Source organism: Choloepus didactylus, chromosome 4, assembly GCF_015220235.1.
Source record: "Choloepus didactylus isolate mChoDid1 chromosome 4, mChoDid1.pri, whole genome shotgun sequence".
Classification (NCBI taxonomy): Eukaryota; Metazoa; Chordata; class Mammalia; order Pilosa; family Megalonychidae; genus Choloepus; species Choloepus didactylus.
In genome coordinates, this window is record NC_051310.1 from 153,647,621 (window position 1) to 153,661,037 (window position 13,417).

The 13,417-nt window shown below is 42.6% G+C and overlaps 1 protein-coding gene across 7 annotated transcripts in view; it reads right to left on the reverse strand.

The window, feature by feature from the left end:
* The window catches only part of TEP1 (telomerase associated protein 1), a 41,383-nt gene that overhangs the window by 24,739 nt on the left and 3,227 nt on the right, over window positions 1-13,417 (reverse strand). For all 7 annotated transcript variants that reach the window (XR_005216494.1, XR_005216495.1, XM_037834431.1 and 4 more), the window contains exons 2-12: window positions 12,957-13,367; window positions 11,676-11,861; window positions 11,214-11,348; window positions 10,315-10,476; window positions 9,745-9,906; window positions 9,366-9,443; window positions 8,066-8,190; window positions 7,710-7,867; window positions 1,824-1,933; window positions 1,176-1,266; window positions 758-944 (exon numbers count right to left, since the gene is read on the reverse strand). Coding sequence is in view for 5 of the 7 variants with exons in the window: in XM_037834431.1 (XP_037690359.1) it covers window positions 758-944; window positions 1,176-1,266; window positions 1,824-1,933; window positions 7,710-7,867; window positions 8,066-8,190; window positions 9,366-9,443; window positions 9,745-9,906; window positions 10,315-10,476; window positions 11,214-11,348; window positions 11,676-11,861; window positions 12,957-13,343 (1,781 nt within the window). In the remaining 2 variants the exon portion in view is untranslated. The remainder of the gene's footprint in view (window positions 1-757; window positions 945-1,175; window positions 1,267-1,823; window positions 1,934-7,709; window positions 7,868-8,065; window positions 8,191-9,365; window positions 9,444-9,744; window positions 9,907-10,314; window positions 10,477-11,213; window positions 11,349-11,675; window positions 11,862-12,956; window positions 13,368-13,417) is intronic.

Genomic DNA, 13,417 nt, shown 5'->3' on the forward strand with positions numbered 1-13,417 from the left:
GAGATATTTCACCTTCTTTTTTTGCACTGTCCTCCAAATCTAGTTACATCTCAATTTAAACTGGCCACATTTCAAGTGCTCCATAGCCCCACTGGGCTAGTGGCAACACATTGGTCAGCCAAGTCATACTGTACGGAGTGAACCCCAGACTTGATTCTTAAATGGCCCTGTGGTCACTCACTGATCCAGAAGATTCTTGGTCAGTTGAGCCCTATAAGAAGGTGAGATGAATCCTGCATTTGTCTTGAGTGAAACTGAATGCAAAGTACTGTGGAAGCACCTAAAAGGACAGAGAGCCGGGGCTTCATCTAGCCTATGGAACAGGTTGTATGTCTGTTTTCGAGCCTGCTTCTTGACAACTATCTTTATGTGTGTCAAAAGAAAAATGATGACTGGGTCAGAGGATACAGAGAGACATAAATGAAAACAAAAACAGATATCACAGAGGAAAAAAAGGAAGACAATAACAAACCCAGTAACACAGAGAAGCAACTAAGAGAGAGGGAGATGCTACATAGGCTTCATAATCACCAAAACCAATAAAACAGTCATAGATCATAGCACCAACGCCCAAGTACAGATTTTGTCTCATGATCTCTTTATAGGACAACACCAAAGACAAGATATGTTGTGCAAGAGATGACTAGAACCAGGTAAGTCTGAGCCATTGGGGTCACTGACAAGTACAGATTTACAGAATAACATTTGGGGTCCCCAGATGATTCCCAAGCCCTGCCCACCCGGATGGCGCACACACCTGGCCTTCTGTATTTTCAGCTTCTCCCGTTTGAGCTGCTCATATATCACAGGCACCATCATCGCTGCCCGAAGTTCCTGACGACTTGGGTTGCAAGGCAGCCTCCGACAGCCACGCCTCTTGCCATTTCTCGAGCTTCTAATCAATATCCGCTTCATCAGTTGTGTGTTGGAAGGAAATGGCAATTCTGTGTGACAACAGGTAGGTATCTGAGTCTGGTGGCTTCTATTCCCTCATCTTGCTCTCCCATCAATACCTGTCCTGAGCCTGAAACTTTCTTTGGAGCTGGCAAACATCTTACCTCTGCCCACCCCACACCGAGAAACTGAAAGGCTAGAGGATGAACATGCCAGCACTGCTCTCTCATCTGTTCTTGGACATGAGAGACAAATAGGAGAGAGAAGAACGGAGATAGTACCTCTATTTCTGAGTTGAGCCTCAAGGTTATCGATGGCATCGTGAGCATTAAGGAATCTGAATGGAAACTGCCGACTGTGGATCACAGACTTCTGGAAAGTGAGGGAGGGGTCGTGAGCCAAGAACCAGGGAGGATAAGGAGCACCAGGGATTTCGGGGGACCAGGAAAATGAGGTAGCTGATTTATTAGATTTGTGGGAAGGTGAAGAAGAAAAAAACAGATATTGGAGAAGAGATCTAGAGAAAGGGGAAGAAGAGTAAATTACAAAGAAAGTCATCATTGGAGAATACGAGAAAAGGTTGAGAAAAAGGAGAAGTGACAAAAGGAGTCCTGTTTCTTTTATATCAGACTCCCTCTGACATCACTTAAATCACAGAAATTCCTCTTCCTGGGCAGGTCTCTGACCTCAGAAAATAAAAATGGAAGTTCTTCTATCCCATAATAATTTCTCAAAGGGTTAACTGAACGCATAACCTTGTTCCCACAATCTATCTGTACTCCCATACTTGTTTACACTCCATACAGAAACAGCTTGATGGCCATGACCATCCCTAGCCACTTGGAACAGCCTGGTTCCCGAGACAGCAGCAGAATCACCATACCCACCTCTAGTCAGCAGCCACACAGCAACGAGCCCCTCACACATACCGCCTGCTGGAGCCGCTGGAGCACGAGCTCATGGTGTCGGGCGCTGATTCCAACACGCAGCAGGTTGCACAGGTTCCGAAGCATGGCCATGAAGGGAAGCGTCCCACTGTCTGCAGAAGGTCACGCATGGGGTGAGAAAAGCAAACGAGGGATGAGTGAGAGAGGCCAGAGGCCAAAGCAATGACTTCAGAGGCCTGGGAGAAAGCTTAGGACAGAGGGAGTAAGAATTAACACAGGATCTATTCAAATGTTCTTAAATGTCTGGAAAAATAAAAGGACAGGGTTAGCCTGAAGTTTGGGGCAACATTTATACAACACTTATTTATGATATGGCTGTTTCAGTAAAACAATCCTTATGTTTCCACTTGTCTGTTGGATCCAGCTCTGAGACTGGGTTCAAATGGCAAAATATATTCTGTAGTCCAGAGCAGTTGTCTCCAAACTTTTTTGATGGCACAAAGAGAAATGTCCCAATATAAGTCTATCTATAAATTGTGTACATGTGCTATAATCATTAGTTAATATTTCAAGACAAAATAAACACTTAAAGTAAGGTTCACAATAATGATGAATGTATACCATATTTCAAATAGTCGTGATAATTTTTGTTTTTTAGACAACTTCTTGAAAGATCTAATTAGTCATTATTTTTCATTTGTAATATAGGTGGCAAAGAGTTAACACTGGAAGCTGAAGAATGTCAACTGTATCTCTTTCTTGTTTATTTGTCCCTTTGATATTTTTTTTATGTTTTTTTTTTTCATTTTTATTGAGATTGTTCAGATACCATACAATTATCCAAAGATCCAAAGTGTACAATCACTTGCCCCTGGGTAACCTCATACAGCTGTGCATCCATCACACTTAATTTTTGTTCAATTTTTAGAAACTTTTCATTACTCCAGACAAGAAATAAAGTGAAAGATGAAAAAAGAAAAAAAAAGAAAAGGATACTCTAAACTCTATCCCTAACCAACCCCCCTCAATTGTTGACTCCTAGTACTGATATAGTATGTTTGTTACTGTTTATGAAAAAAATGTTGAAATACTACTAACTGTAGTATATAGTTTGTATAGGTATATAGTTCTTCCCTATATGCCCCTCTATTATTAACTTCTAATTGTATTGTCATACATTTGTTCTGGTTCATGAAGTGATTTCTAGTATTTGTACAGTTGATCATGGACATTGCCCACCATAGGATTCAGTTTTATACATTTCCATCTTTTGACCTCCAACTTTCCTTCTGGTGACATATATGACTCTGAGCTTCCCCTTTCCACCTCATTCACACACCATTCGGCGCTGTTAGTTATTCTCACATCTTGCTACCAACACCCCTGTTCATTTCCAAACATTTAAGTTCATCCTAATTGAACATTCTGCTCATACTAAGCAAGAGCATCTACATTTCTTCCACAAGGCAGGAGGGAGAGTCAAAGAAGGTAGAGAGGCAAAAGAAAGAGGAAGAAAAAAATGACAGCTAGGAAGCAGCAAAAGGAAAAATAACCTTAAATCAAAGTAGAATAAAGAATCAGACAATACCACCAATGTCAAGTGTCTAACATGCCTCCCCTATCCCCCCCCCTTATCTGCATTCACCTTGGTATATCACCTTTGTTACATTAAAGGAAGCATAATACAATGATTCTATTAGTTACAGTCTCTAGTTTATGCTGATTGCATCCCTCCCCCAATGCCTCCCCATTTTTAACACCTTGCAAGGTTGACATTTGCTTGTTCTCCCTCGTAAAAGAACATATTTGTACATTTTATCACAATTGTTGAATACTCTAGATTTCACCAAGTTACACAGTCCCAGTCTTTATCTTTCCTCCTTTCTTGTGGTGTCTCACATGCTCCCCATCTTCCTCTCTCAACCGTATTCATAGTTACCTTTGTTCAGTGTACTTACATTGTTGTGCTACCATCTCCCAAAATTGTGTTCCAAACCACACACTCCTGTCTTCTATCACCCTGTAGTGCTCCCTTTAGTATTTCCTGTAGGGCAGGTGTCTTGTTCACAAAGTCTCTCATTGTCTGTTTGTCAGAAAATATTTTGAGCTCTCCCTCATATTTGAAGGACAACTTTGCTGGATACAGGATTCTTGGTTGGTGGTTTTTCTCTTTCAGTATCTTAAATATATCACACCACTTCCTTCTTGCCTCCATGGTTTCTGCTGAGAGATCCGCATATAGTCTTATTAAGCTTCCTTTGTATGTAATGGGTTGCTTTTCTCTTGCTGCTTTCAGGATTCTCTCTTTGTCTTTGACATTTGATAATCTGATTATTAAGTGTCTTGGCGTAGGCCTATTCATATCTCTTCTGTTTGGAGTACACTGCGCTTCTTGGATCTGTAATTTTATGTCTTTCATAAGAGATGGGAAATTTTCATTAATTATTTCCTCTATTATTGCTTCTGCCCCCTTTCCCTTCTCTTCTCCTTCTGGGACACCAATGATACGTACATTATTGTACTTTGTTTCATGCTTGAGTTCCCGGAGACGTTGCTCATATTTTTTCATTCCTTTCTCCATCTGCTCCTCTGCGTGTAGGCTTTCAGGTGTTTTGTTCTCCAGTTCCTGAGTGTTTTCTTCTGCCTCTTGAGATCTGCTGTTGTATGTTTCCATTGTGTCTTTCATCTCTTGTGTTGTGCCTTTCATTTCCATAGATTCTACTAGCAGGTTTTTTGAACTTTTGATTTCTGCCGTATACATGTCCAGTGTTTCCTTTACAGCCTCTATCTCTTTTGCAATATCTTCTCTAAACTTTTTGAATTGATTTAGCATTAGTTGTTTAAATTCCTGTATCTCAGTTGAAGTGTACGTTTGTTCCTTTGACTGGGCCATAACTGTTTTTCTTAGTGTAGGTTGTAATTTTCTGTTGTCTAGGCATGGTTTCCTTGATTATCCAAATCAGGTTTTCCCAGATCAGAACAGGCTCAGGTCCCAGAGGGAAGAAATATTCAGTATCTGGTTTCCCTGCGGGTGTGTCTTAGAAAATTGCTCCACCCTTTGATGCCTGGGGTCACCATGCTTTTCTGCCCAGCAGGTGACGCCTGTTAGCCTATAATTCTTGACTGGTGTGAGGAGGTATGGCCGTGTTCCCCCAGGCTCTGGGGTCTGGTTCTGAATGGAAAGGGCCCCACCCCTTTCCTCCTAGAGAAGACAGACCCCCCAGGTGGAGGTCATTAGCATTTCAATGCTCTCAGTCTCTGCTTGTGGTGTCTCCACCCTTCCCAGAGTCACAGCCCTGGAAACTGAAAATGACTGGGGCTTTCTCCACTGAGCCAAAAAAGAAACAGATAGTCCCCTTCAGACCCAGTCCAAGGTGACCCTCCGGCTCTCCCAGGTCAGTTGTCACCCAAAGCCTCTGTCTGTTTTTTGGGGCTGCATACCTGTAGTGAGCAGTTCACACTCGCTACTTAAAACCCCAGTTGGAGCTCAGCTGAGCTGTATTCGCTTGCTGGGAGAGAGCTTCTCTCTGGCACAACGAGGCTTGGCAGCTCGGGCTATGGGGGAGGGGGTCTCCCGACCTGGTTCCGCAGGTTTTACTTACAGATTTTATGCTGTGTTCTTGGGCATTCCTCCCAATTCAGGTTGGTGCATGATGAAAGGATGGTCTTGTTTGTCCCCCCGCAGTTATTCTGGATTATTTACTAGTTGTTTCTGGTTTTTTGTAGTTGTTCCAGGGGGACTACTTAGCTTCCACTCCTCTCTATGCCGCCATCTTGCCCCTTGACCCCCTTGTCCCTTTGATATTAGTATTATCTTCAAATCACAGTTTCTTAATCTTTTTAAGGCTTATGTCAATTTTAGAGTTAGTTTGGTTAATGCTAAATGATATAATTCTAATACCCATTTATCATGCAATGCTAAGTTGCAATAATTCACATTATGCTGAACCCCAAACCACGCCCCCCCCCAAAAAAAAACAAAAGACAAGGGGCCACCATCAATGTCCTTGTATTGTGGAAATCCTATTCTTCCCTCAAAAAGCCTCAGCCATCACATGTGACACATAACCATATAATATATGGACCAAGTGACTATGTTGGTTCAATCTGTACAGTAAATATTGGAAAAAATCTCTTTTTCTTTGAACTGAAAAAATACATAAATAGGAGGCATAATATTTTTTTTCCTGCATACCCCAGAGGTCCATTCACCCCACTTCACAGATCCTGACTCCAGAAGCCTGTCAGGCCCCTTCCCCACCTAGCCTGTACTATCAGCCGTTTCTGTCAGGAGAAAGTGGGTGCCTTTTTCAGGGAAGTGTAAGTCTCATTTGAATTACAGTCAGAAGCTTTCAGTCTTCTGGAAGTTCTGGAGTTCTCCAATCATAATTCCGATTCACCAACTGTGTGGAACAATCAGGTCATATCCATATTACATTTAGTAACTGATGAAATATTGCATCCATTGTCAACTCTTCAGTTTTTCTCAACTGTTACTATGTATGAAAGGCTTTTCTAGTTGATTTTTTATAAGAAGTTAAGAAAGGCTTTTCTAATTGATTTTTTATAAGAAGTTAAGTCCAAAATCATCTTTGTGGTACTGGAAAATAAATGGGATATTTATCCTTCAGGTTGAGAAATACATTTTTTTTTTTTTTTTCAAAACAAAATAGTTAATTAATTAATAAGTAGACCTGAGGTCTCCAAAGAGGGGTTTACCTACCTACCTTATATTTTATATTTACATAGTTGTATATATACACTTACATATTTTTATATTTCTTTTTATATCTATATTTTATTTATTGCCTAATGTATGTAATATTTGTTACATATATATAATTGTGATAAATATATATGCATATATTCAGGTGCAGTCTAAAAATTATTTTTACAGTATATGATCAAAAAACTCTTTAGACCACTGGACATTTGCCTCAGCCAAGATAAACGACACAGTTTTAAATTTCAGGGGCAATGGTTCTCAACCAGAGGGAGGAAGTGGGGACTGTGAATCACCTATACATACTGGCTGCCATCCAGACCCCTTTATCCTACTCCACCCCAGATCATACCAAAATATTGTATCAAAAACAAAATGGTTGTCAGGCATGAATGTGTATGAATGTGCATGTACTTTTAACTTCTAGGGGATTCGGATGCATACACTACCAGAGACAGCCACGGAGTATGACAAATGATCAGTAGCTGAACAATTTGGGCTGCCCTGTGTATACTCTATAAAGAGCAACATACAGAGAAATAAGGTAAATTTGGCCAACTTGGGCTTCTCAGGCTCAAAAGTATGAAATCTAAAATACTTAAACAATAAGAAGTCCTAAAGTTAGATATTTTTCAGCAGAAAGAAGTTAACTTTGAAATTCAAATATGAAAGAGGATGTAAAAAGTTACATATATATGTGAAAACAGATAGAACCTTCTACAGTTAAAACAAACTAACAAAAAATCAGAGACAAAGAAAAGATTAAAGGTAACTTGATTCTCCCCAATTTGACTTTTAAAAAAATCAGTCTTTGCAAACTACCTAAAACTTCCATGTCCTAACTATTGAGGGTTTCCACAGAGAGTCCAGTATGCCATGTGCCAGTCCTACACTGTTTGGAGTGAGTTTCACAGCAACAGATACAAGTGAAATCAGAGAGAACACATTTTTGTCGTGTGTTGATAAAGGCTGGCTGTATTACCTAACCACATCTGGAACAATGAAGAGCCTATGATGCCAAAACTACTCAAAACCAGGCATCATTATCCACTTGGTCTGGTCAATGGCAGACCAATCACTTTCAGGGATGCAACTACCAGGAAGGAGAATAACTGTCACACATGGAAATTTCTAGTCAAGGTCTAAAGTGTAGCAGCACGAACGGGGAAGAGAGGAAGGAAACATGAAGGTCAAGATCACTCTACCGATGAGCTTCTCCCAGACATAAGCTTTGTTCCCCCGCAGACTCAACTCCCGGTCCCAGGTCTCCGGCTGAGAGAGCTTCATCCGCTTCCCAGCTCTGCTGGAATCCCACGGCCCAGGGAGGCGACTTTGAGAAAAGCGCTGTAGGGTGGAGGGGTATCTGGCATAGAGGAAAAAGAGCTTATCATTTAAAAGACAGCTGAAAACAGCTCAGCAAAGGAAAGGCAGTCATGTTTACCGGCCATGTCTGCCCACGCTAATATTGCTGGGGCTGAGAACTACAGGGATTGAGGCCAGGGATGTTGAAAAGTCATGGGGTTACCTGGACGGCATGAATGTTCAGGGCGCATCTTCTCACCTGTAGCCCAGCAGGGCTTGAACATGCTGGGCAGGATCCTGAATATGCAGTCGTTGTACCAACTTCTTCAGAGTAAACCTTGGCTGTGTCTTTTTCTCTGGCACTGCATTGTAGGTGGCCTCAAACTGTGGAAACATCCCCAAGTCCCACAGAGGTCATTTCGTTTCTCCAGAAAGTGGAGCCTAAGATCATCCTATACCTATGAAGTAATTTCTCTCCCTAACAGAAATTTGGGCAAAGACTAGGAATAGGGTGTAAAAATCTCCAGTGACAAGAACTCTAGTGACAAGCGTAAGAGAGCAGCTCTTTGTGGACACTTACATTTATACATGATTGGACTATCAATGCTTAATACAGAATGACTGGATTCTGAAAAACAAGATGAAGATAGCATGAACAGAGAAAATTATTTTTCTTAGAAAGAAGGAAAGGAAAGGGAAAAGCAGCTCTGATTTAAATTGCTGAGACTCTGAATAAGTAAATGGAATCATCAGCAGAATGCAAGCTGTGAGGATTTAAAAAAAACTGAAAGACACTGGCTTTCAGAATTTTCCATGGTAGAAGAGCCAAGGTTGGGCTATATTAATAGAGAAAAGACCAGTTAACCAACTGAGGATGTGTTTTTTCATGTAATACTAATATCTTTTTCCTAATAATCTATTTTACTAATGATGACACTGATAGTTAACACTTATTCAGTGCTTACTATGTTAGAAAGTAACAGGCATTGTTAAAAATACATTAAATATGGTAGCTGTTGAATCCTCACAACAATCCAATGAAGTAGGTACTGCTATCATCCCCATTTTATATATTAGGAAACTGAGGCAAGAGAGTTAAAGTCACTTGACAAAGCTTACACAGCTAGCAAGTGGTGGGAGTGGAATTAAAACCCAGGTGGTCTGAATTCAGACCTATTCTCTTACCTGCTAAGTGCAAAGTGCAGTCTCTTATTTGTTATTCAAGCAAACAGATTTGGTTTTTTTAAATCTTCCTATGGAAGGGAACTATTTCATAATGTTTATAACTCACTTAGGCTGGACATACCACTTGTCAGTAAAATATGAATACCAAGGAGAGTAAAATAAGAGAAAGAGAGAGAGAGAGAGAGAGAGAGAGAGAGAGAGAAAGCCTTTCCCAGTGACTTTCAAAACAAGGCTGAGAATCCCCAGGCAGGAAATTGGCAAGCATCTACCATATCCACTAATAATATTTTCAAACCAAATGAAATTTGGTTTCTAAATATTAGTCCTGGAAACATTGTTCATGCACCCATATGGCCCCATAACAAGGGGCTCACCTTCTTCTGTTCATCTATAAAACACTGAAGGAATCTTGGGAGATATCTCTGTTTCTCAGAAAACAGACGCTCTGACTTCTGCAGGGACAGAAGAAACAGTGTTCAAAGAGAAAAATGGAGGTCATCCCTGGAGAGACTCATTCTCATAGTCACATTTCTTCCAAAAAAAGAGTCAGCTGGGAAAGAGGCCTTCCTTACTCTCCACACGCTGAGCTCACCCAACTCTTTTGGATTTCTCTGTCTCTTTTTGTTTCCGGTAGCAGGAAGAAGTCAGTGCTAGACAATGAGGATGCTTAGTGAGGGGTTCCCTGGGGTACCATGTCCTTCCCAGAGGTAAGGGAACTGGGTTGTAAATGACAAGGGCTGGGTGAGGACTGACTGGAGGGCGTGGGGGCTGGCGGGGTGGTCTCTTGGCCCGATGCTTCCGAGGGTTGTACTTAGCCAGCTGGTATTCATCAAACTGGGCAAATTTGTCAGTCATAGCAGCACGCAGGCAGGCAGGCAGGGGCACCAGCTTGCTCTCTGGTCCTTCAGCCAATTTCTGTCAAAAATAGACCCCCAAGAGTGAGACCCAATCATACCTTCCAAAACAAAACAAGACAACATTATGGGGTTAACCAAGAGCACAGAGTAGAGAGCAAGTTCCTAGCCCCAGCTCTAAAATGACAATTTCTGTAGTATATGGCAAGTCAGTGGACTTCCCTGCTTCTTGTTTTCCTCACTGTAAATGTGAGGTCCACGATAAGACCAGTTTTTCCCAAACTGCAGTCCAGCCTTTCTCAATCATATTTTGCCTGTCAGGAAACCCTGTTACAAGGAAGAGCTGTCTTGTCTGGGCACCAAAATTGCAGACAGTTGAGCGGAGGCCTGTCAGATTTTTCTCCAGAGATGGACTGAGCAAAGGAGAGGGAACCAAGTGGGGGGCATAGCTGGGAAGTGAGGGCCATACCTGGTAGAACTCGGCCACTTGGATCCAATCAGAAGGCAGCTGGACAATGGCACAGAAATATCGTCGCAGGTAGGGGCGGCAGGCTGGCAAGAAGGCAGCAATGGCCAAGACTTTGTTGGCCACATCCCGGATGTTCAGCTGCTGCCTGGTGTACAATGAAGCCTAGGACACAGTATTGGGGGTTGGCATCTCAATCACTTCTCCCTATGGCTTCACCCACTAAATCAACTCACTCATCTAATCAACATGCATAAACCCTTTCCTGAGTCCTCTATATTATCTACAAAAAAAAGGAAGCCCAAGCCCTTGGATTGGCATTTTCAGTCCTCCATAATTCAGCCCTTATTTACCTTTCTAGTGTGTCTTCTCCAGAGTTTATTACCCACCTTTCAAGTCTTCCAGGACCTTTGCTTTCTTTGGAAGCCACCTCCCACATCAATATCATCAAAAAGTTAAACAGGGTTTAAATCACTGATTAAACCTGCCATCTTCCAAAGTCTCATAAAGGGCATGTTTTCTCTCTTCTCTGCTTCTGAGATAGTCACTATCTACTACTCCAGTGGCATGTTTATATTTTGGAAAACGCATTGCTTCCCTAACAGCACTATAAGCTCCTTGAGAGGGAGATACAAGTTGATATACCTATTGGTAGGACTCTCAAGGCCTAGCATTATGTACTTAGCCTGTGTATTTACTAAACAAATACTGGTATACTCTTTTCCAACCCCATGTTTTCCCATCCCCCACACTCCTAGTCCCTTAGACTTAACCAGAGACCTTACTCTTCTGAAGTATTCCACCTCCAATATGAGGCAGGGCACCGTCCCCCTACACATACCATAACCACATTCCCCTTCTCCCAGCTTCCAAGTCTCATCCCCTCTTTTTCACCACAATACCTTGAGGATAAACTCAGGTTCCAAGGCAGCAAGTTTACTACAGACTTCAAGGAGGGAAGTCTGGGTGGGGTCATCTGCTTCTTTTATGTTCACATTCGATGCCAAACTGGAGCAAAGCAAGCTCATTAGAGCCATCTGGGAATTGGGAGAGGAAGGGAAAAAAGGAGGAAAGAGGTAAGAAGGACCAACTTAAGCATCCATGAAGGCCAGCTTACAAAATCAGAGAGACCGGACCCCAGATTCAGGAAGATATTTGTCCAACCAAGAGGTTAAAAAAGGGGATTAGGAAGTGGGGAATAAGAGCTGACCTCTATTAAAATGGGTCATGTCCTCTTTTTCCCCTTCCCTCCAAGGAGGGCTGTTCAGTCACCACTTTAGTCACCCCTCCCCCGTACCACCACCACCCACTTCCCAACCTCCCCTCCATCACCACCAACCTCTCCCTGACTCTAGAATTTTCACCTTCTTCTCCTGAAGGGCCCGGTCTGTAGGTTCAGGACAAGACTCAGAGTCCCCAGAGGTGAGCTTCAGGGCCAGCGTCTCCATCTCCTCCTCCTCTCCCAAGCTTAGACTATAAAAAGGCATCCGGACCTCTGCCCCCTCCTTCTTGTCTGGCTTTTTCTCTTCTTCTGAAGAGGACCAACAACCCTGGGGACAATGGCAGTTATTAATCACACCTTTTACCCACAGCCCCTCAAATATAGACAGATCTGACAGCTGCTCCCAGAGCTAGAGTCCATACCTATCGTCTAGCACCTAAAATCCTCTCCCTTCACACCCCAGCATTGATCTGTCCTGTCTCTTATTCTGCCCTCACTGTCACACAGCACTGTAACCTACTTGACCTCTGAGCCTTCAGCCAGGTGCTCATCATCTTCCCCTGCCTTCATCTCCTTACTGATGTCATTGCCTGGAAGTTCCTCACACCCCTCCTATGATGCTATTAAGGCATTTTGGGAGTCAAAAGAAAAAGGAACAAGTTCTACATTAATTTCTTAGCGACCCTGGGCTGCTTAAACTCTCTGAGCCTCGGGCTCCTCATTCGCTACCAGTTACCCAGTGGGGTAGATGCAAGACTAAAGGTGATAATGTATGTTTAACTCTGCAAATTGCAAAGCCCTAAATAAATGTACGATGACAGTAGTTGTACTCTTGATCACAACTCTGTGAGGGGGGTTCTTATCAATTTTATTTTAAAGATGAGGAAATAAATAAATAATAATAATAAAACAAAAAAATAAAGATGAGGAAATAAGGCTTGAAAAAGTTACAAGTCTTGCTCAAGGTTGTCTGGTTTATAACTGGCAGAGACGGTAAGGGGCTCAGATTAGCCTATTCTTGCAGTTCAAAGACACTGATTCTGATGTGTATACTGAATGTATTACATAGATGTGTACAAGTGGATGTGTGTCTGCACAGGCACATACAGGAAAGTGGGCCCTGGTATAGCACATGCATCTCATGCTTGATATAAGATCTCAAAAGCACTTGACTGACTCTGAAATGGAACAGCACACTGGCTCTCCTCTTGAGCAGAGGCTCTTTAAGCATAAGGCCTGTTTTCTCCAGAATCTCTGGACTAGACACTCAATAAGAGTAATAATGGCACTTTAGAAAGAGGCTCTGAGGAGAGAAGGTAGCCAGACAGAGAGCAGCACAAAGGGAAACCGAGGTACTGAAAGCTAGGGATGAGAGCACTCAATAGACATGGCTGGAGTCAAGACAAGTGTCTGCAGCCATTACCAAAGATGCTTCCTGAGTGCTCTCTATGGCAGAGATGCACTTCAGGGTCCTGGGGCAGGTCACAAGGTCTAGTCCCTCAGAGAGGGACTGAGCCTTCGAGGCTGGAGGATCAGAGAGCAGGTTGTTGCTGGTGTCCAGATTCCACAGATTAGCTTGTGTCCAGCAAGGTATCTGAAGACACTGGAGCAAGGGTCTGGCAGACATTGTGCTCCTTAGACTGGGGAGTGTGGCCAGGCACTGGTTCTCCACAGAGAGGATGTCTGAGTGGGCAGACACATATCCATGTGGTATCTCCATGGTTTGCAGGTCAGGAAGTGTGGCCAGGCACTGGTTCTCCAAGGAGAGGACATCTGGGTGGGCAGACACATGCCCATATGGTTTCTCCATGACTAGAGTCCAACCAGTATATGCCTAGAAGAAGAGAAAGACAAGTGAAAGCGCCTGACTGCACTGGAAGTATA